The sequence below is a fragment of the Symphalangus syndactylus genome, chromosome 12, assembly GCF_028878055.3.
Source record: "Symphalangus syndactylus isolate Jambi chromosome 12, NHGRI_mSymSyn1-v2.1_pri, whole genome shotgun sequence".
NCBI classification, from domain to species: Eukaryota; Metazoa; Chordata; class Mammalia; order Primates; family Hylobatidae; genus Symphalangus; species Symphalangus syndactylus.
The window spans coordinates 37,993,925-38,016,484 of NC_072441.2; the positions used below are offsets into that span (position 1 = coordinate 37,993,925).

Consider the following 22,560-nt stretch of genomic DNA (forward strand, 5'->3'; position numbering starts at 1 on the left):
ACAGAAATTTCTTATCCTTTAGTGTCAAAAAACAAGTGCTCAAAATTTTTGTTAAATGCCACAGGTTACTTTCTTTCCTGAAAATTGACAAGGCAAGTTTTACTTACTTTTAATCAAAAGAGATGTTTTGGCCAGGCGCGGTGGCTCACACTTGTAATCCCAGCACTTTGGGAGGCCAAGGCGGGCATATCGCTTGAGGCCAGGAGTTTGAGACAACTCCTGACCTGGCCAACATGGAGAAACCCCATCTCTGCTGAAAATACAAAAATTAGCTTGGCATGGTGGCGCGCGCCTGGAATCCCAGCTACTCGGATGGCTGAGGGGTGAGAATCGCTTGAACCTAGGAGCGGAGGTCACAGTGAGCGGAGGTCGCACCACTGCACTCTAATCTGGGGGACAGAGTGAAACAACATTTAAAAAAAAATAGAGAGGTGTTTCTAAGTGAGATCACTGAATCAGGGGTTTAGGTAAGTAGTAGTCTTCAGTGGTAAGATTTTAAAATTAACATGTCTCAGCCAACTAGAAGGAACTTTTTTCTCTCAATTCAAATTTCTTGCTATGGTGGATTTTATCTAATTTAAATCTTGTATTTTGTTCTTTTCAAATTTTAGAATGTTTTAAAATGTACCCCTGGTAATAGACATATGTCAGCAGATTATAAGTTTGATAAGCAATACTGACGTACTAAGTGTATGTAGTTCCTGTATGTATTAGGCCTAAATCAATGAATTAGAAACATTCAATTTTTTAAAGTGCTTTTTCACATTGTTTTATTTATATGTGTTATAAATTTGTTTTGCAAGAGTTTTTTCATACCCATTTCATACTAGTTTTTTTTTATGAAAAGTTAGCTGCTTATAAGGATTCATAAAATCTGTGTATTAGTTGATTTCCTAGAAAAAATACAACCTGTCTTTAGCATGTTATGTTTGGAGGACGGCTTGGCCTTCAGTTGTTTGCATAGACTTGTCATACATGTTTAACTAGTTTTCCTTTATTTAAAAAATGTTTAGCCTACTATATATATAAAGCTTTATGTTTAATGCTCTTATTAGCCTATATATTAATATTAAAACACCCAAACATAAAGCCTTTTAGGCAGATATCACAAGTTTTTAAAATCCTCATCTCTAGCTGAAAAGTGTTTTGCTAAGAAAAGCTCAGTAATGTGCTGTTTTATATTAACAGGAAACAGAACAGCAGTAGTGGTTTGAATACCCTGCAAACAGGAAGTTTGACACATGCATAGCTCTTAGCTTCTGTGTAAGAAGTTGTGAGCTCCTTCTGGAAACATTTGCAGTTACATTAAGTAAAGTGTAAATGCACATGAATGGCAGCTTATAGAGAACCACCTTGTAACCAGTATACAGGTACAACTACAGCTCTTCAGAAATTGGAAGGTTTTGCTAGCCGGTTATTTCATAGACACTCTAAAGGTACTGCACATGATCAGAAAACAGCTCTGGAAAATGACAGCCTTCATTTCTCTGAACATACTGCCTTATGGGACAGATCAAGTAAGTTTTGTTTTTTAAAAGATACATTATAACTAGCAACTAAAATGATAATTGGAGTTTTACAATCAAACATAAAGAACCCTCTTTTGTTTGTTGTTTTCTGATTTTCACAAGGACATTTTGCAAGATGAAGTTGAAAGAATTCCATAAAAACTTGATTATAAGTTGAGCTGAATCATTCAGCTTTCATCATTGTATGGTTTTATTTTTGACTATTTAAGTTCAATATCAGTGACAAGGTTTTCTATAAAATTCTTACATCATTTCTAATGTACTTTTTTTGTTGTTCTTACATAAAAATGAAATACTTAAGTTTCAGAAACAACCATCTGTTTACTTCTTAAAATGTCTTGTATTTATAAGCTTTAAACTTTGAAAGGGGCAACAAGACTCTTGAATTTATAATTACATTTCTATTGTGTTTGCCATGGTTTTATTTTTAAATGCACGTGTGAAAGTTATTTCAGTTTTACAAACAGGAATTTCTAAAATAAAACATAATTATTCTATCTAAATTCTTACACTTATAACATTATGGATATCAAAAACTTTATAATTTTATGTTATTTATACATATGACTCAAATGCAGGAAAAAGTTGGTTATGCATGAATCACATTCTTTCCAGGCATGTTAAAATGTTTGGACTTACAGCTTTGCTAAAATGGTGCTGTGGAACCATTTTTGGTGCCATACACTCTAAAAGATAAATTGCATATATAAACAATACTAGTGCCGCCATTCTACATCTCACCTTGGACCCTCCTCAAGGTATTTCTGTGACTCCAATTAGAGGAACAATAGAATTACCCTTGAAACTTTTGCCCTCTTTGGTGTGTTTGTTTGATCATCAAATAGCACTAGGGTTTGACTCTTTCTGTTTATGTATTTGGTAGCAGTTAAGGAAGAAAACTCAGACAACCACAACAGCAAAATCAAGAATGGCTTACAAAATTTACTCCTAGGTTTATACAGCACCTTGACAGTGTTATAGAAGCTTATTTGAATTAATTTTTTATTGAATCAGAAATTTTTTTACATTCTTCAAACTATTTTTGGGAGATTGAGGAAGAACATGTATTTGTGCATTTTTTCCACTTCAAAGGTTTTGGGTTATTTATAGTCTTTACTGTATAGCAAGTTGATGGATGAGGAATATGAATATATATCTTCAAGTTAATGAACTGTTGAATATTGAAATAGTGGTATGTTATTAAACTTTACCATGTCACAAAAGCTTGTTAATTATTGTCCTTGCCCTATTCTTTTAAATTGCAGTCTTCTAAATCCTTTTGGAAATTATTTTTATGCATTTCAAATATCTTTTAATTTAAAGTTAAATGAGGAATGAAGACAGAATTGAATTAATTTATGTTTCATTAATACCTGCTCCTCATATAGTGGGTGTTTAGTAAAAGTGTCTCAAATAAATGAATGTTAGGGGTTTTTAATAATTAAAAGTTATGTTTGAACTAGACTTTCACCACTTTTTAAATGTATGGGACCTGTGATGCTTTCTAAAACATATTTTAAAATCTAATAATGGAAAATAGTATCATGAGCCATGATTTCTATTGGATAAAATGCTGTTTTTTTTTTTTATTGTGAAGTCAAAACAAATAGGATCCTTGTACACAAATAAAATTAGGAGCAAACCATGTAGCACTGCAAATAATATGCATGATGTAAGAAATACTTAAAGAGTAACTGAATGTTCATTAATTAAGTATTCCTCTACTTGACTCTCCTTCTTATATCCCTGAATACCATAATAGAGATAATAATTTTACATCTAAGGATGAGTATGGTAGCATGAAGCTATAATTTCCTATTATGAAATGTGTTATTGTAGAGGAGAAAACACTGATAGAGCTGAAATAGAGGAATCCGATCATTTCAAAATTCCAAGGTTTATTTTTGTGGTGAAAACACAATTTTTATTTATTTGGCGAATGAGTTATAGAAGGAGTTCTGACTGTACAAAGTTTCATATGAACCACATTCTTCAAAGCTACTTAAAGCAGTTTACTTGCATGACTCATTTGACAAGGGAATGTAATGTCTCCTGATGATAAACACTGAATATGTTTATTCCTAAAGTGTTTTTATAATGAAATAAACTAAGCATAGAAACTACATCAATTTACAAAAAAAAATTCATAAACCTTTGTATAAAGATCAGTTACCAATTTAGGAGACATGAAATGCAGCATGCTTTAATCCAAGTTTCTTTCGTGTCCAGTGACATATATATAGGAAGAAACACAGAACAAAGGCCACATAGTGGTCTCCAGGTGTTTCATCTTTTACTATTAAACTAAGTAACAGAAATTCCTGTTTGATTAAATAAATATGTAACAGCTAATTGCATGCACATATAAATACATGAAGTTCAAAGAAAAGCATGGAGGAATTCTGCTTTTTGTTCCAACTCAGAATGAATGAGAGCATTGACATGCGTTAAGTTCTCTTTCTAGCAAATTTATTATAGTTAGCTTTTTAATCTTTCTTTGATCTTAAATGTGTAGAGTTATACAATGCTGACTTAATGAAGGTCTAACTACAGTATTTTAGGAAACAAGTAGGTCAATACCATCAAATACTTTTTCTTCTCTTTTCCTATGAATTGACAGGCTGTTTCTCTTGTAAATACAAATCCATATTAGTAAATCTTAGATTTAAATATGACATTAAACAAATGAGCAGTTTTGATTATGGATGTCCTCTAGCAAAATCATAAAGTGATTACAGTAGACCACTTCAGTCAGTTTTACCTTTGCAAATTTTATACAATCTCTCAGACAGTTTACCTCCTATTTGTTAGCCCATTGAATCTGTATCATTTTAACTTCTCAGCTAAAAGACTTTCCACCTTTGTCTTTTTATCTGCTTTTTCCACTTGAAACTATTCCGTAAGCTTCTTGATAATAGTCAATTTCTACTCATTTGGTAAAACTTTTCTGAGTATTTACTATATCATAGTAAGTAAGCAAGTTTCCAGGAAAAATAAGATCTAGTTCTTACCCCGAAAAAGAAGAGTAGGAAGAGCAAACATAATATAATATTCAAGGCATAATGAAATAGTTGCTTTAAAATGTCTAAGCTTACTGTGGGAGCTAAGTGTAAGAAAAAAGTTGTTACTAAAGAGATAATGGGGGACTTCAAAAATATTAAAGAATGAATAGAATTTTGAGACCAAGAGAAGAAGGTTATTTTAAGAAAATAACGTACACAAGTATGTGAAAATATGAACATTTAGAACTTACTTAAAAGGTTTAGTAAGATACTGTCTAGAAAATTAGTTTCTGGATTTAAACTTTAAAAGTTTTCTATTAGACATCCAGAATTTTGTACTACGCTATATTAGTGGGGAGCCAATGCAGTTTTTTAAAGTGGAAAATAATATAATGCAACTTTTGTTAAAAGAGCCTAAAGATTTTAACTATCATAATACAGGATAAGTTAACTTACTTACTTTACTACAGGAAAATGTGTATAGCTACTATACATCTTCCGTTTTTGCTGGGCATTTAATTAGAACTAATGCTTTTGACGTGACAGTCAGCGTGGCATTGAATAGTCAGATAATGGATTCCTTTTACAATAATGCTTGTTCAAGATGCTGCTTCTGTCTGGAATTCTCTTTCTTCACTTCTACCAGTGGTGAGATTTGCCCATACTTTAGGCATCCTCTCAGGTATCATCTCCGTAACAAAACCATCAATGCATCCTATTCATCTATCCTTCATCCTTATTAGAGTCTATGCTCTTCCTTATGTTCTTATATCACCTTATACTTAACTTTTATTGTAGTTTATTTATAGTATTTATGTAGTATAGTTTATATACTATATATTATAGTTTATTTATAGTATTTAAAATGTATTACTATTAATCCTTGTGTATCTATCTCTCATGTTTGATTTTGAACTCCTTGAAGGCAAATAACTTGTCAGTTTATTTCCGTATTACTAGCATAATTTTCAATAAATTTTGAGTTATTTGTTAAATTAACATTAAACATCACTGCATATTACACAAATGAGCTTCTTACTAATTTGTTCTATTGTGATCTTTGCAATTTATTTTAAAAGCCCATGGCCATTAACCAAAAGCAGTCAAATGCTGACCTGGCTCTAGTAAATACCAATTTTCAGTGTTACCTGTGTATTTTTATCATGATTTTTAATAAAAATTTAAGTAACAAGCAGACTTTATAGTAAAACTAAAATAGTTGGGATATTAAATGATGTTGAAATCAGGAAATCATTCCATGAGCCATTTAGCAATGCAAGTACTATATCAACTGTACTAACATAACGAGAAGCTTTTACTTGCTTGTGCTTTGCAAAAATAGCCATATGACAGAGTTAGAAGACAGCTTGCTACTCAAAGTGTGGTCCCTGTCCAGCATTATTAGCGTCTCCTGGGAGCTTGTTAGGAGGAAGAATCCCAGGTCCCACCTAGACCTACTTAGTCAGAATCAGCATTTTAACAAGATTTCCCAGCTGATTTATATGCACATTAAGGTGGGAGAAGCACTTTTTCCCTAATAACATTTTAATATGATTTCCAAATGTATATCTTCACTGGAGAAAATTTTGAAACTATAGGAAAAAACAAAGAAAAACGTAAAAAAAAGTATACACAATTCTGCCAAAAGGTAATGACTGTTCATTTTTGTATATATACTCTATTTTGTGTATAGACACACAAATTTCTACCAGCTCCAATTTTTTTTTTTTTTTAAACAGAGTCTTACTGTGTCACCCAGGCTGGAGTGCAATGGTAGGATTTCGACTCACTGCAGCCTCTGCCTCCCAGGCTCAAGTGATCCTCCCACTTCAGTTTCCTGAGTAGCTGGGACTATAGGCATGTGCCACTATACCCGGCTAATTTTTTGTAGAGTTTCACCGTGTTGCCCAGGCCAATCTTGAACTCCTGAACTCAAGTGATCTGCCTGCCTTGGCCTCTCAAAGTGCTGGGAATACAGGCCTGAGCCACTGCACCCAGCCCAGCTCCAAAATTTGGATCTTTCAAAACGTAATGTTTAGTTAACATTTTTCTTTATAAGGAGTTGTTCTACAATACTATTTTGTATTAAATCATAAGGATATACTATAATTTATTTAACCAATCATTGGCCATCTAGGCTGTTTTTAATGTTTTGCTATTAAAAAATGCCATGATAAACATTTTTATAACTAAGTATTTGTACATATTTAGGATTATTTTTATATTTCATAGGATTAATTTGAAGAAGTTATGACCATTTTAAGGCTTTTGCATTAAATTAATCGAATCCCAGATAAACATGCATGTCCTTTTGGAGTTAATTATTATAATAATTATTTTTTCATAGATTATAGCACTTGAGAATGTGTGAAAATAATTATATAGCTACTATCCTTAATGATATTTTTAAAAACAAATTTAAGGCCGGGTGTGGTGGCTCATGCCTGTAATCCCAGCACTTTGGGAGGCTGAGGTGGGCAGACCACTTGCAGTCAGAAGTTCAACAACAGCCTGGCCAACATGGTGAAACCCTGTCGCTACTAAAAATGCAAAAATTAGCCAGCCTCCATCTACAGGTGTGGTGGCGCACACCTGTAATCCCAGCTACTTGGGAGGCTGAGGCAGGAGAATCACTAGAACCCAGGAAGCAGAGGCTGCAGTGAGGTGAGATTGCACCACTGCAGTCCAGCCTGGGTGACAGAGTGAGACTCTATCTCAAAATAAATTAAAATAAAATAAAGAAAACACATTTAACATTGTAAAATTTATTCTCAAAACAGTATATTGATATTTTTAAAAACTAAAAATACAATGGCCCATTATACTTCCTTCTGTTACAACTACCAGGGTCATGGTAAGAACATTATATGTTTGTCCCCTCCAAATCTCATGTTGAAATGTGATCCCCAGTGTTGGAGGTGGGGCCTAATGGGAGGTGTTTGGGTCATGGGGGAGGATCCCTCATGAATGGCTTGGTGTCCTCCCAATGGGTAATGAGCTGGTTCTTGCTTTATTAGTTCATGCAATAACTGGTTGTTTTTTAAAAACAAACATAGCACCTCCCCCTCTCTCTTGCTCCCTCTCTTTGCCTGTGACACGCCTGCTCCCTCTTTGCCTTCTGCCATCATTGAAAGCTTCCTGAGGCCCTCATCAGAAGCAGATGTTGGCAGTGTGCTTCTTCTACAGTCTGCAGAACCATGAGCCAAAATAAATCTCTTTATAAATTATTCTGCCAGGTATTTCTTTATAGTAATGCCAAAATAGACCAGTCCATAACAAAAATCTGAATGTGGAAAATATGGACTGGAGAATTTAACTCCATTCTTAATAAGTTGACACTGGAAAGTTTATTTCTTCCTCCCTCCCCCTCAGCTTTATTAAGGTATACTTGACAAATAAAATTGCATTTATTTATAATGTACAACATGATGGTTCAATATAAGTATACATTGTGAAATGACTAAAACAAATAATATCCACCTCACATAGTTGCTTTTTCACGGCAAAAAATTTAAGATTGAATCTCTTAGCACTTTTCATGTATAGTCATACCTCAGAGATACTGCAGGTCCAGTTCCAGACCACCACAATACAACTAAAGTCACAGTAAAGCAAGTCACACACATTTTTTGGTTTCCCAGTGCATTTAAGTTATGTTTACTCTATAGTCTATTCAGTGTGCAATAACATTATATCTTTTTAAAAGTACATATCTTAATTTGAAATTATTTTATTGCTAAACAAATACTAATGATCATCTCAGCTTTCAGCATTTCCCAATTTTTTTGCTGGCAGAGGGTCTTGCATTGATGTTTGGCTGCTGATTGATCAAGGTGATGGTCGCTGAAGGTTGGGATGGCAGTGGCAATTTCTTAAAATAAGACAACAAAGTGACACACTTGACTGACTCTTCTTTTCATAAAAGATTTCTCTGTAGCATGTGATGTTTTGGGTAGCATTTTACCCACAGTAGAACTTCTTTTAAAATTGGAGTCAGTTCTCTCAAACCTTGTTACTGCTTTACCAACTAAGTTGATGTAATATTCTAAATTCTCAGGTGTCATTTCAATAATCTTCACAGCATCTTCACCAGAAATAGATTCCATCTCAAGAAACTACTTTCTTTGCTCATCTGCAAGAAGCAACTCCTCACTCATTATAGTTTTATCAGGAGATTGCAGCAATACAATCACATCTCCAGGCTCCACTTTTAATTCTAATTATCTTGTAATTTTTTACCACATCTGCGGTGACTTTCTCCACTGAAATTTTAAATCACTCAAACGCATCTATGAGAGTTGGAAACAACTTCTTCCAAACTCCTGTTAATGTTGATATTCTGACCTGCTCCCATAAATCACAATGTTCTTATGGCATCTGGAATGGTAACTCCTTTTCAGAAGGTTTTCAATGTACTTTGCCCAGATCCATCAGAGGAATCATTATCTGTGACACCTTTAGCCTTATAAAATATATTTCTTAAATAATAAGACCTGATCCATGCCTGCAGAATGGATGTTGTGTTATCAGGCATGAAAACAACATTCATCTCCTTGTACATCGCCATCAGACCTCTTGGGTGATCAGGTGCCTTGTCAATTAGCGCTAATATTTTAAAAGGAATCTTTTTCTGAGTGGTTCCCAATGGTGGGCTTAAAATAGTAAACCATGCTGCAAACAGATATGCTGTCATCTAGCCTTTCACATTCCATTTATAGAGTACAGGTAGAGTAGATTTAGCATAGTTCTTGAGGGCACTAAGAGTTTCTAAATGGTAAATGAATATTGGCTTCAATTTGAAGTCACCAGATGTATTAGCCCCTAGCGAGAGTCAGCCTGTCCCTTGAAGCTTTGAAGCCAGGCATTGCCTTCTCTCTAGCTAGGAAAGTTCTAGATGGCATCTTCTTCCAATAGAGCAGTGTTAAGTCTGCATTGAAAATCTGTTGTTTAGTCTAGCCACTTTCATCAATTATTTTAGCTAGATCTTCTGGATAACCTGGTGCAGCTTCTCCATTAGCACTTGCTGCTTCACCTTGTACTTTTATGTTATAGAAAGGGCTTCTTTCCTTTAAACCTCATGAACCAACCTCTGCTAGCTTCAGACTTTGCAACTTCCTCACCACTCTTAGCCTTTATAGAATTGAAGAGCGTCAAGGCCTTGTTCTTAATTAGGCTTTGGCTTAAGGAAATGCTATGACTGGTTTGATCTTTTCAGACCACACAACTTTCTCTATATCAACAATAAGGCTGTTTTGCCTTCTTATCATTAGTGTGTTCACTGGAGCAGCACTTTTAGTTTCCTTCAGTAACTTTTTTCTTTTGCATTCTCAGCTTGGCTGTTTGGTGCAAGAGGCCTAGCCTTTGGCCTGTCTCAGCTTTCAACATACCATCCTTACTAAGCTTAATCATTTCTAGCTTTTGATTTGAAGTAAGAGATGTGCAATTCTTCCTTTCGTCTGAACACTAAGAGGCCATTGTAAGGTTATTAATCGGCGTAATTTCAGTATTGCTGTGTCTGAGGGAATAGGAGGGCCCAAGGAGAGGCAGAGAAATGGGGGATCAGCTGGTGAGTGGAGCAGTCAGAGCACACACAACCCTTATCAATTAAGTTCACCATTTTATTTGGGTTCAGTTTGTGGTGCCCTAAAACAGTTAAAATAGTAACATCTGAACACAGATCGCCGTAACAGATATAATAATAATGAAAAAGGAAATGTGAGAATTATTAAAATGTGACACAGAGATATGAAGTGAGCACACGCTGTAAGAAAAATGGCACCAATAGATTTGCTTGACACAAGGTTGCCCCAACCCTCAATTTGTAAAAAGTGCAATATCTGCTGAGTGCAATAAAGCAACACGCAATAAAAGGAGGGGTATGCTTGTATTAATGCATTATTATTAACTGCAGTTACCATTCTATACGATGAATCTCCAGGACTTATTCATCCTAAGTGAAATTTTGTACCCTTTAGCCAACATCTCCTAAATCTTCCTTCCCTGAACTCTCCTATCCTTCAGCCCCTGATAACCAGCATTCTATTCTCTACTTCTGCGAGGTTGATGTTTTTAGGTTCCACATGTGTGACATTATGCAATATTTGTCTTTCTGTGTCTGCCTTATTTCACTTAATATAATGTCCTCCAGGTTCATTCACGTTATCACAAATGAAAGAATTTCCTTCTTTCTTAAGGTTGATAGTGTATTCCACTGTGTAGAATACCATACGTTGATGCCATATCTTGTGAATAATGCTGTAATGAACATGGGAGTACAGATATCTCTTAGACATACTGATTTCTTCCTTTTGATACATACTTAGAAGCTGGATCATATGACAGTTCATTTTTAATTTTTTGAGGATCCGTCATATCATTTTCCATAATGGCTGTACTAATGTATATTCTCACCAACAGTGTGCAGGGGTTCTCTTTTCTCCAGGTCTTAACCAATGCTTGTTATCTTTTGTCTTTTTTATAATAGCCATTCTAACAGATGTGAGGTAATAGCTTATTGTGGTTTTAATTTTCATTACCCTCATCAGTAGTGATGTTGAGCATTTTTCATATGCCCATTGACCATTTTTATGTCTGCTTTTGAGAAATGCCCATTCAAGTCACCTGCCCATTTTTTAAATTGGGTATTTGTTTTCTTGATATTGAGTTGTTTGAGTTCCTTATATATTTTCAATATTAACTCCTTATTAGATATGTGGTTTGCAAGTATTTTCTGTCTTTCTGTAGGTTGTCTCTTCACTCTGTCGATTGTTTTCTTTTTGCACAAAAGCTTTTAGTTTGATGCAATGAACAAACCAATAAGGAATATGAAGACTTTGAATCAGTGATCAAAAATTCCTCCAACAAAATAAAACCTAGTAGTACTTCATGGCTTCACTGGTGAATTTCTATCATTTAAGAAAGAATTAATGCCAGTCCTTCTCAAACTCTCCCAAAATAACTGAAGAAGGGGGAATACTTCCAAGCTCATCTACCAGGGCAACATTGCTCTGATACCAAAGCCAGACAAGGACACTGCAAAAGAAAATCATAGGCCAATATCCCTGATGAACATAGATGCAAAATTTCTCAACAAAATACTAGCAAGTTAAATTCAACAGCACATTAAAGGATGATACACCACAATCGAGGATGGTTCAACATACACAAATCAACATATGTGATACACTATTAACAGAATGAAGGGTAAAAGTTATATATAATCATCTCAGTAGATGCAGAGAAAGCATTTGAGAAACTTTAACATTCTTTTATGATGGAAACTTTTTAGTTATGGAAGTGCTGTACTTCAACATAATAAAGGCTACATAGGATAAGCCCTCAGCTAACATCTTAATAGTGGTGAAAAGATGAAAGGTTTTCCTGTAAGATCATGAACAAGGGAAAGGATGCCCACTGTTAAAACTTCTACTCAATATGATACTGGAAGTCCTATCCAGAGCATTTAGGCAATAAATAAATAAATAAATAGCATCTAAATTGGAAAGAAAGAAGTAAAATCTTTTACATGTGCAAATATTATCTTATATATTAAAGACCCTGAAGACTCTACCAAAAAAACTGTTAAAACTAACAAATTCAATAAAGATGCAGCATACAAAATTAAAATGCATAAATCAATAGTGTTTCTGCATACTAACAATGAACTATGGAAAAAAGAAATCAAGAAATCACTTCTTTTTACAATATCACAAAAAATGCGTAGGAATAAATTTAACCAAAGAAGTGAAAGATTTGTACACTGAAAACTGTAAAACATTTATGAAAAAGTGAAGAAAACACAGTGAATGGAGATATCTAATGTTCATGGATCTGAAGAATAAATGTTGTTAAAATGCTTCTAGTATCCAAAGTGATCTACAGATTAAATGCCGTCTCTTCCAAAGTTTCAATGACAAGTTTCACAAAAATAGGAAAACCAATCCTAAAACTTGTATAGAAACACAAAAGACCCTAATAGCCTGAGCAATCTTGAACAAAAACTTTTTTCACTTTAAAAAATTGGTCAGTGGGTAATAGCAGATGGTCTGAGAGACAAAGAACTTTGAAAATAAGATGTCATTCAGAAAGAAGTAATAAGTTGAACAGGAAGAATGGTATGTGTCTGAGAGATTGAATATTACTTTCATGTCCTGAAACCATGGTTGCTTTCAGCTTTGGTGTTTCATTATTGTTATTTAACAAGAATGGCTCACTTGAGAGACAAATAAGTTGTCATCTTTTAAATATTCAGTTTAATCACCGGCACACTTACCTATTCAAATTAGCAAGAATTCCAAGGAGGTCTTTTCTTTGAGTCTTCATTCAGCTGCTTCAAGTATTGCTATACTCCTAGGAGTTTACTCATTCCAAGGATACTAATTTGCTCTCCAAAAGTTGAAGAAAGAGACGGGGATTTTTATTTTTATTTTTTGTAGACAGAGTCTTGCTATGTTGCCCAGGCTGGAGAGTAGTGGTGTGATCATGGCTCACTGCAGCCTTGTTCTCCTGGGCTCAAGCTGTTCTCCCACCTCAGCCTCCCAAGTAGCTGGGAATATAGATGCATGCCACTGTGCCAGGCTAGTTTTTTTAAGTTTATTTTTTGTAGAGATGAGATCTTGCTGTGTTGCCTGGGCTGTTCTTAAACTCCTGGGGTCAAGCAATCTCCTGTATTGGCCTCCTAAAGTGCTGGGATTACAAGCATGAACATATAAGCTAGTGATATCATTTTTAGCCACTGTTGATTTTACCACTGCTACATTGTTTCATGATTCAAAAGTGGCCCCAACAAATTTTATGTACCTTGTTTTGTTGATGTGGTACCACTGATCCTTGCAGAGACCTCAATGGTTCTTAATGACAGGATGATTCACTCTTCAGTATTATGTTCATTCAAAGGTTATGTCAAAGGATTTCATTTCCTTAATTTATACTCATATGCTTAGTCATCTTGGCTTCCTTGCCAAGTTGGATGTGTGAGAAGGTACTTTCAGCCCATCCCCACACTGTACCAAAATTAGCCTTTCTTTCTTGAAATCTAGTCCAGGGATAGAAAACCAGTGGTCTGTGAGCCAGATGCAACTTGCAGATATGTTTTGTTTAGTTCTCATGTATTTTTAAAAATAGTTGAATTTTATATCATTATATAAAAATATAAAATACCATGATTTTAAGTCAAGAGCTTCATATAAATATCTGGACTTTCATATTCTTGAACCATTGGAGAAACTGATTTCAGTGGCCTCTTATTCTCTCATGAGAAAAAATTGGTTGCACTGAATAATTGTCCTCTTTAATCAGATATACACTATCTGATTTGCTCCAGCATTCAGTATTTCTGTTGCTTTACCTGCCTGGCCTCTGTAGGCACTTGGATTTAGCCTACAATGTCTCTACTTTTCAGCCTGAATCACCAACCCAGATTATCATTTCCCCTTGGATAAAGCCTCCTTAAGCTCATATTCCTACTCGTGAGCCACAGACCTATCACTAAAATCTATGAAAGAGATTTTTGTAATTCTGAACCTTGAAGAGGATGGAGTCTAGGAGTTGATCCCTTTCAGAATTCCTGTTTCATTTTTTTATGCAGATCTATTTACCTTCTTTCCTTTAATTATCTCTGTTTACCCCAGAGTATTGAAAAGGCATGGCCCTTACGAAGCCTCAAAAGATTTTGTTAGATCATTCCCCCGAGGTAATGGATGCCTACCAGCCTTACATTTGCATAATTAAATTGTCCACTGAAATGATTCTTCCCACAGCAAAGATCTATTTCAAGCCAACTGTTTCCTCCTCGGTAGAGAAGCATTTGACAACTTTTTAAAATTGAGGTATGTTTTCATAACCATATAAATCACTCATTATAAGTGTATAATTCAGTATTAATTAGTAAATTTAAGGATTTGCACAACCATCAGCACAAATCAGTTTTAGAACATTTACATCACCCACAAGGTTCTTTTGTTACCCATATCCATTCAATCCCCACTCTCACCTCAACCTCAGATAAACACTGATCTGCTTTCTGTCTCTATAGATTTTCATTTCTGGATGTTTTACATAAATGGAATTATATAATATGTAATCTTTTGCTTTTGGCTTCTTTCACTAGAATAATATTTTTGAGGTTCATCCATGTTATAGAATATATTAATAATTGGTTCCGATTTATTGTTGAATTATAATATGTTGTATGGATATAATACATTTTGTTTATCCATTCTGCAATTGATGCACATGAGAATTGGTTTGTTTTTGGCTATTTGGATAATGTTGCTATAAATATGTGAAAACAAGTCTGTGTGGACATATGTTTTTATTTCTCTTGGATGGATATCTAGAAGTAGAATTTCTAGGTCATATGGTAAATTTATGTTTTAAAGAAATTGCCAAATTGTTTCCCAAAGTGGTGGTACCATTTTACGTTTTCACCAGTAATGTAAGAGGGTTCCAGTTTTTTCACATGCTCATCAACACTTGGTATCATCCGTCTTTTTTTTTTTTTTCCCCCTGAAACAAAGTAGCACTCTGTCACCCCGGCTAGAGTGCAGTGGCGCAAGTGATTCTCCTGTCTCAGTCCTGAGTAGCTGGCATTACAGGCATGCGCCATCACTCCCGGCTAATTTTTGTGTTTTTAGTAGACATGGGGTTTTACTATGTTGGCCAGGCTGGGCTTGAGCTCCTGACCTCAAGTGATCTGCCTGCCTCAGCCTCCCAAGTGCTGAGATTACAGGCATGAGCCACTGCACCCGGCTTATCAGTCATTTTGATTATGGCCATTAAATGAGTGTGAATCCGTTGTTCACAATTGTTTCACTTTGTGTTTTCCTAATAACTTTATGATGTTGAGCATATTTTCAAGTTTTTATAACCCATTTGTGTATGTACTTTGGAGAAATGTATTTTCAAATATTTTGCCCACTTTCAAAATTGAGTCATTTTTCTTTTTCTTATCAATTCTCAAGAATTCTTTGTATATTCTGAACTAAGTTCTTTTCCAAAAATATAAATTTCAAATATTTCCTTCTAGTCCGTCTTATGTTGTCATTTTTTAAAATGATGTATTTGAAGAGCAAAATTGTAATTTTAGTAAAGTCCAATTTATCGTTTTTCCCTTTTTGGATTGTACTTTTGGTACCAGATCTTAAGAAATTTGTATCTAACGCAAGGTAATGAAGATTTTCAATCTGTACTTCCTTCTAAAAGTCTATTTTTTGAGTTAATTTTTATATATGTTGTGAAGTATGAATTGAAGTTCTTTTTTCAACATGTAGATCCATTTTTTACTGTACTACTTGTTAAAAAGAATTTCCTTTCCCTATTAATTATCTTGGCATCTTTCTCAAAAATCAGTTGACCATAAATGAAAGGGTTCATTTCTGAATTCTCAATTCTGTCCCAGTAAACTACATGTCTATCCTTATTCCTATACTACACTGTCTTGCTTACTGTAACTTTAAAGTAAGTTTTGAAATCAAATAGTGTAAGTCCTCCAACTTTGTTCTTCTTTTATCAAAATTGTTTTGTCTATTTTGGGGTCCTTTGCATTTTCATATAAATTTCCGGATCAATTTGTCAGTTTCTAAAGAAAAGCTTTAGTAGATTTTCATAGAGACTATATATTGAGTTCATAGATTAACTTGTAGAGAATTGTTATTTTAACAATATTGAGTCTTGGAATCCATGAACATGAGATATTTCTCCATTTATTTACATATTCTTTAATTTCTTTAGTGTTCCAGTCTTATAAAAATGATTTCTAAGTGTTTTATTTCTGTTGATATTATTGTGAATGGAGCTATGTCTTAATTTTACATTTGGATTGTTTGTTGCTAGTATATACAAATGTTATTGATTTTTGTATTGATCTTATATCATCCTATGATGTTGCTAAACTCATTTTTTAGTTCTAGTAGTTTCTTTATAGATTCCTTATAATTTTCTACATATAGAATAATTTCATCTGCAAATAAAGACAGTTTTATTTCTTCTTTATCCTTTAATATCTATTTTCTTGCCTCATTGCACTGGCTAGATTTCCCAGTACAAAGATGCATAGAAGTGGTGGATGCCTTATGCCCTGTCTTAAGGGGAAAGCATTCCATCTTTCATCATTAAATATGACATAAGTATAGAGTTTCCCCTGCCCCACATGTCCTTTATCAGTTTGAGGAAGTTCCTTTCTAGTCCTTGTTGTTAAGAGGTTTTCTCATGGCTGTTGGATTTTGTGGAGTACTTCTTCTGCATATATTGAGATGATTATTTGGTTTTATACTTTATTAATATAACGTAGTTCATTAATTGGTTTTCAATGTTGAACCAACCTTACCTTTCATGGAATAAATCCCACATGGTCATTGTGTATGATCCTCTGTATATACTGCTAGATTAAGTTTGCTAGCATTTTGATAAAGGTTTTTGCATCAGTGTTTGCAATGGATATTGGTCTGTGGTTTTCTTTTGATCTTTGCCTAACTTTGGTATTAGGCCTCTTAGAATGAGTTGGGAAGTGTTCCCGCCACTTCTGAATTCTGAAAGAGTTTGTGTAGGGTTGGTATTATCTTTGGATGTTCATAAAATTAACCAGTGAAGCCATCTCAACTTGAGCTTTTCTTTGTGGGAAAAATTTTAATTACTAATTCAATATTTGTGTTACAGGTTTATTTACATTTTCTATTTCTTTTTTAGTTAGTGTTGGTAATTTGTGCCTAAGAGTTTTTCCATTTCACCTGTTGTCTTATATGATTGGGATAAGGTTGTTTATAGTATTCCCTTATAATCCTTTTAATTTATCTAGTATCAGTGGTGATAGCATAGTTTCATTACTGATTTCTATAATTCATATCTTCTCTGTTTTCTTTTTGTTTATTTTGTTTTGATATTTGGTCAGGCTAGTGAAAGTTTTATCAGTAAGACTTTTGGTTTCATTCATTTTTCTCTATTGTTTTTCTATATATTTTACTGAATATATTATATGTAATATAATACTATAATATATAATAATATATATAAAGCTTAATTTACTGATTTGGAACTTTTCTTCTATTTTACTCTAAATGGTTAAAGCTATGATTTTTTTTTTCTAAACCCTGCTTTATCTACATCCAATACATGTAGATATGCTGTAGTTTATTTTCATTTACCTCAAAATATTTTCTAATTTCCCTTGGAATTTCTTTGTGAGTTAATATCTAAATATTTAGAGATTTCTAAAATTTCTCCCTGTTTTTATTTCTAACTTAATTCTGCTGTGATTATAGAATATATTTTGAAAGCTTTAGCAAACCCTTCAAATTAATTGAGACATTCTGTTTTCTAGCATTTGCTTAATATGTAGAATATCCATGTGTGCTTGATAAGAATGTGTATTCTGCTGATGTTAAATTCTGTATTTTATAAATGTCAAGATTTTTTTGATGGTGTTATTTAAGTTATTTGTCTCTTTTCCGATTTCCTGTCTAGTTTTTCCATCAATTTTTGAGAGAGAAGTATGGAAATCCCCAACTATTAGTATTAAATATTTTTCTCCTTTCAATTCTGTCCGTTTTTATTTTAGTACTGTAGGGACTCTTCTGTTCAATGCATATGCATTTCTAATTGCCAAATTTTTCAGATATATTGGCCTTTTATCATTATGAATGTCCCTTTTGTCTCATAATTTTTCTAGACTTAAAGTCTATTTTGTCTGATATTGATATAGACATTCCAGCTGTCTTACGGTTACTGTTTGCATGATGAATCTTGTTTTTCTCTTTTTACTTTAGCCTATTTATATCTGTGAATCTAACATGTGTCTCTTATAGATGTTATATAGTTTGATCTTGATTTTTATCCAATTTGATAATTTCTGCCTTTTGATTTGTGTTTCTTCCATTCATAGTTAATGTCATTATTGATATGGTTGGATTTGTAGCTTCCACTTTACTGTTTTCTGTCTCATAGTTTTTGTTGTCCCTCTTTTCCCTTTCTACCACCTTCTTTTCTATTACATATATGTAGTGTGACATTTTAATTATTTGGTTTTGATTTTTAAAAATAAAATTTAAAAGGCATTTTCTTAATATTTCTTTAGGGATTATAATACACAAGATTATAATTTATCTTGTCATAGTTTACTTGAGGATAGTACTGACTTAATTCTAGTGGAATAGAACTGCTTTGATCCGATATAGCTTCATTTCTTTTCCAAATTTGTGTTTTTTCACATATATTTATATATTTTATAAACCCAGCAACATAATGTTGTAATTATTGCCTCATACAACTTTAAGTCTCTTAAAGAAATTAAGAGATAACAGAAAGTTGTGTATTTATATAGTCTTTTATTTATATATTTACTATTTTTAGTGCTCTTCATTTCTTTCTGTCAATTTGAGCTATTGTCTAGTGTTATTTCCTGTCAGCTTTAAGGACTTCATTAGGTATTTCTCCTTACAACAAATATCCTCAGTTGTTTCTCTGGGAATGTTTCATTTCACCTTTATTTTTGGAGGATAATTTTCCTGGATAGAGAAATGTTGGTGGACGTGTTTGCTTTCTTGTTTCTTTTAGCACTTCATTTCTCTGCCTTCTGGCCCTTCTTATTTCTAATGAGAAGTCATTAATCATATTCTTTTTCCCCTGGACGTGATTCGTCATTTTTCTCTTGCTGTTTTCATAACTTTTCTCCTTACCTTTCAACAACTTGACTATGATATGTCTCAGTGTGGATCTTCTGGGTTTTATTCTAGTTGGCATTGGCTGAGCTTCTTGGATCCATAGGTTACTGTTTTCCATCACATTGGGACATTTTTCAGCCATTAGTCCTTCAAATGTTTTTTCATCACCCTTTGTCTCTCTCCTTTTTTTCTAATTCCCATGAGATGTTTGTTGGTTCCCTTGATATCCCATAAGTTTCTCAGGCTCTGTCCACTTTTCTCCTGTCCTTTTCTCTCTGTGTTCTTCCAACTGGATGATTTCCATTGATCTAGCTTCCAGTTCACTGATTTGATCTTTTGCTCTTTTAAATCTGCTGTTGGGCTTACTATACTGAGTTTTAAAATTTTGGTTATTATACTTTTCAAATCTGCACTTTTTATTTTTAAATAGTTTTTCTTTCTGTATTGAAAGTTTCTATATGTTGTTCATTACTGTCATGTTTTCCTTTAGGTATTTAACACAATTTTCTTTTAATTATTTTCGTATCTGTATAATAGCTATTTTAAAGTCTTTAAAGCCTTTGTCTGCTAAATTCTACACCTGGGCCCATTCAGGGACATTTTTTATTGACTGCTTTTTTTCCTCATTGTGGATCACACAAGTTTTTGTCCAAAATGTGTTTTTTAAAATAGCATGTGGTAGTAGCTCTGGGTTTTGATTATTTTTTCCCTGAGGGTTGTTTTTGTTTTTTTTTATTAATAACTTCCTTTGTCTTAATCTATGGAATCTGTATCCCTCATGATATGTGACTGCTGATTTCTCTGCTTAATTTTTTTTTCTTATTCTAATTTTTATTTTTTAACCTGGTTTCCTAGGGATTGCCCTGTGTCTCTGTAGCTTAACTGTTATTTAACGATTGATCAGAGGTTGTACTCAAACACTGGGACCAGCCAGTGCTGATGGAACTGTGTGCGAATTGAGGAGCACATGCAGTATTTAGGCAGTTTGGAAGTCTGTACCAGCTTTAACTTTACACTGGGCCCTCTTTCGTCTCCTTTGTGCGTGTCATTACCTCCTAGTCAGATTGCATAGCAAGGTGGGCAGACTGGGTGGCCTGGTGAACTTCAGTAGCCTCTGTCTGCCTGTCTCATCTTCATTTACCCCCTGCTATGTTTCTTGCTATACCACCAATGTGTTGCTTAGCTCTACCAAGTTCATAGCCTTAGACTTGTTAATTTCTTTCAGTTTGCTTTTTTCGTTGACAATATCACTAATGAGTTTTTTGGCCTCCACTCCAAATCAAATCAGCTCCCTCTGGTGTCAGCCCCTTCCAGAAGTGAAGCTGCTAGTTTTCATGACCAGCCCTACCCTGGTAGAAGTACTCTCCTGACTGAGCTATAAATGAGTGGGAGCAGCCCCAGGCAAGAACATCTCTGACTCCCACTGTTTTTAGGCAGAGTTCAGTGGTTCCTCACAAATAAATGTTTCTCAATTTGTTGTTTATGACTGCTCGATTTCCAGAGCCATGAAATCATTGTTTTTGATAATTCTGTTCAGCTTCATAGTTGTTTCTTAGGGAGATTTCCTGACTGACTTCCACATCACCAAAAGTCCTGCCTCACATGGCAACTGTTAAAATGGCAAGTTCATGTGCTGAAGTTCTACTTAACAAGGAACCATTCTATAGATTATTGGTACCATTTTGGTACAAATTTTGGATCTCTGGTAATCAGAACAATCTGTTCACCATGCTACCCAGTCAGCCCACCTTGCTATACAATCTGTCATCTTAGTCCTGTTTCATGTGAGGCATTTTACATTTCTGCAGTAATTGCCAGTAACTTTTTTGTGTATTATTTTCTTTTGAATACCATATGGGTGGCATCTGACACTGTTTGTAATGCTGAATTTAATGGAAGTTTACAAATAGGTTATTCTATGATTCTCCTTTAAAAATGCAGATATACATATATGTATATAATATTATTCTCTTCCATAACACAGAATGTTTAAATGGTTAACATTTTTGCTGCAGTATAGCTTTCTGGCTCATGAAAAATGAAAGCTATCAGCGATCTGGGCAATAAGATTCATCGCCAATAGTCACTAGCAACAGCACACAGCATTTTAATATCAGTGAGGTCCACAGCTAGCAGTAAGAGCTGGTGTAATTGAAAGACGTTTAGGTGCAATCATTCTGCTGTTTGCTCCTTGCCAGGTTCAACATGGGATTGTGTGAGTATTTGAAGAAAACAGCAATTTTTTCATATCTTTGAAAGATGTAAAAAGCGTAGATTAGTGCTTAAATTTAAGAAATGTGGTAATTTAAAATCATGTGGCTCTAAAATAAAAAGGTATTTTATTTGTCTGGTTGATTAAAGCTTTAGAAAAGCTACGCCTTGGATACAAGTGAACCGATAATTCTGGTCTAATGTTGCCGTGGTAACAACTCATGCTGATATAATTGAGAACATCTTATACATCCTGGTTCGAACATTTTCTCCCTGCCATTTTGAGTTGTTCTAGTGGTATATGAAGGAGGCTGGGATTACTAGCTTGAAAGAAATTCAGTCTAGTTATAGACATCTTTGGCATTAATCTGATGTTTACTAGTGATATCTCATGCTAGGCAGTTATGCTTTGCTTCTAGGGGCTTCTCTTTTTAAAACAAAAGAAAGCTCTTTTCGTTTTCTGTGTGCTGCATGCTCCAGTGTGTGTGTTTACACCATCGGTTCTTCTCCCTCTAGAGATTAGCATAACTCCCTTTGCTGTTGGATTGTTGTTTTGAGCAATATGTTTTGGAAAGGTTGGTTTTCATCATGAGTGGTAAGTATGCTCTCTGAGACTCTGCAGCTGTTTATTTAAAAAAATATATTTATAAGAGGGAAAGATATTTTTAAAGGGACAGTTATAAAGCCACAGCTACTGTGAATTATATTTTGTGGTGACGCTTTTGTACTTAGGCATTATAGTAAATTGCCTTCAAAAACCAGTAAGAACTGTAAACAATTAATGGCACTATTAATAATCAATACCAATAATCAGTTTCTAATTTTCTTTATGGTTCGATTTATTGTATTTGTTGGGCAATGTTATTAATCGTGTTATAAATTAGTAAATAGACTAACCATAAGAGAGTATTTTCTTTTAGTATCTGATCCTGAAGATAATTAGTTTAACTTTCCTTTGATTAGCTTTGTCATCCTAATGCTAATTTTTATTAGATTATTTTTATTAGATTTTTTAAATAGTAATTTTGAAAATAAGATGCTGCCAAAATTTTGTTGATGTCTTGGTTGCTTTTACCTACAATTTATTGAGAAATAAGGATTTAATGATGAAATAATTAGATCATTTTGGTTTTGTAGGGTTTGTTAAAATTTTTAATAAACAGT

General features: G+C 33.9%; 1 protein-coding gene across 11 annotated transcripts in view; it reads left to right on the plus strand.

The window, feature by feature from the left end:
• PRKACB (protein kinase cAMP-activated catalytic subunit beta) overlaps window positions 1–22,560 on the plus strand; it is a 158,571-nt gene that overhangs the window by 64,383 nt on the left and 71,628 nt on the right. For 5 of the 11 annotated variants that reach the window (XM_063624205.1, XM_063624207.1, XM_063624210.1 and 2 more), the window contains exon 1: window positions 21,282–21,400. The exons of 1 other annotated variant lie outside the window; for it this stretch is intronic. In XM_063624205.1, coding sequence (XP_063480275.1) covers window positions 21,391–21,400 — 10 coding nt within the window. In that variant the 5' untranslated portion in view covers window positions 21,282–21,390. Of the gene's footprint in view, window positions 1–1,193; window positions 1,518–21,281; window positions 21,401–21,670; window positions 21,992–22,560 lie in introns of those variants that run through there. 5 more of the 11 variants (XM_063624206.1, XM_063624208.1, XM_063624216.1 and 2 more) reach the window with 2 other exon arrangements.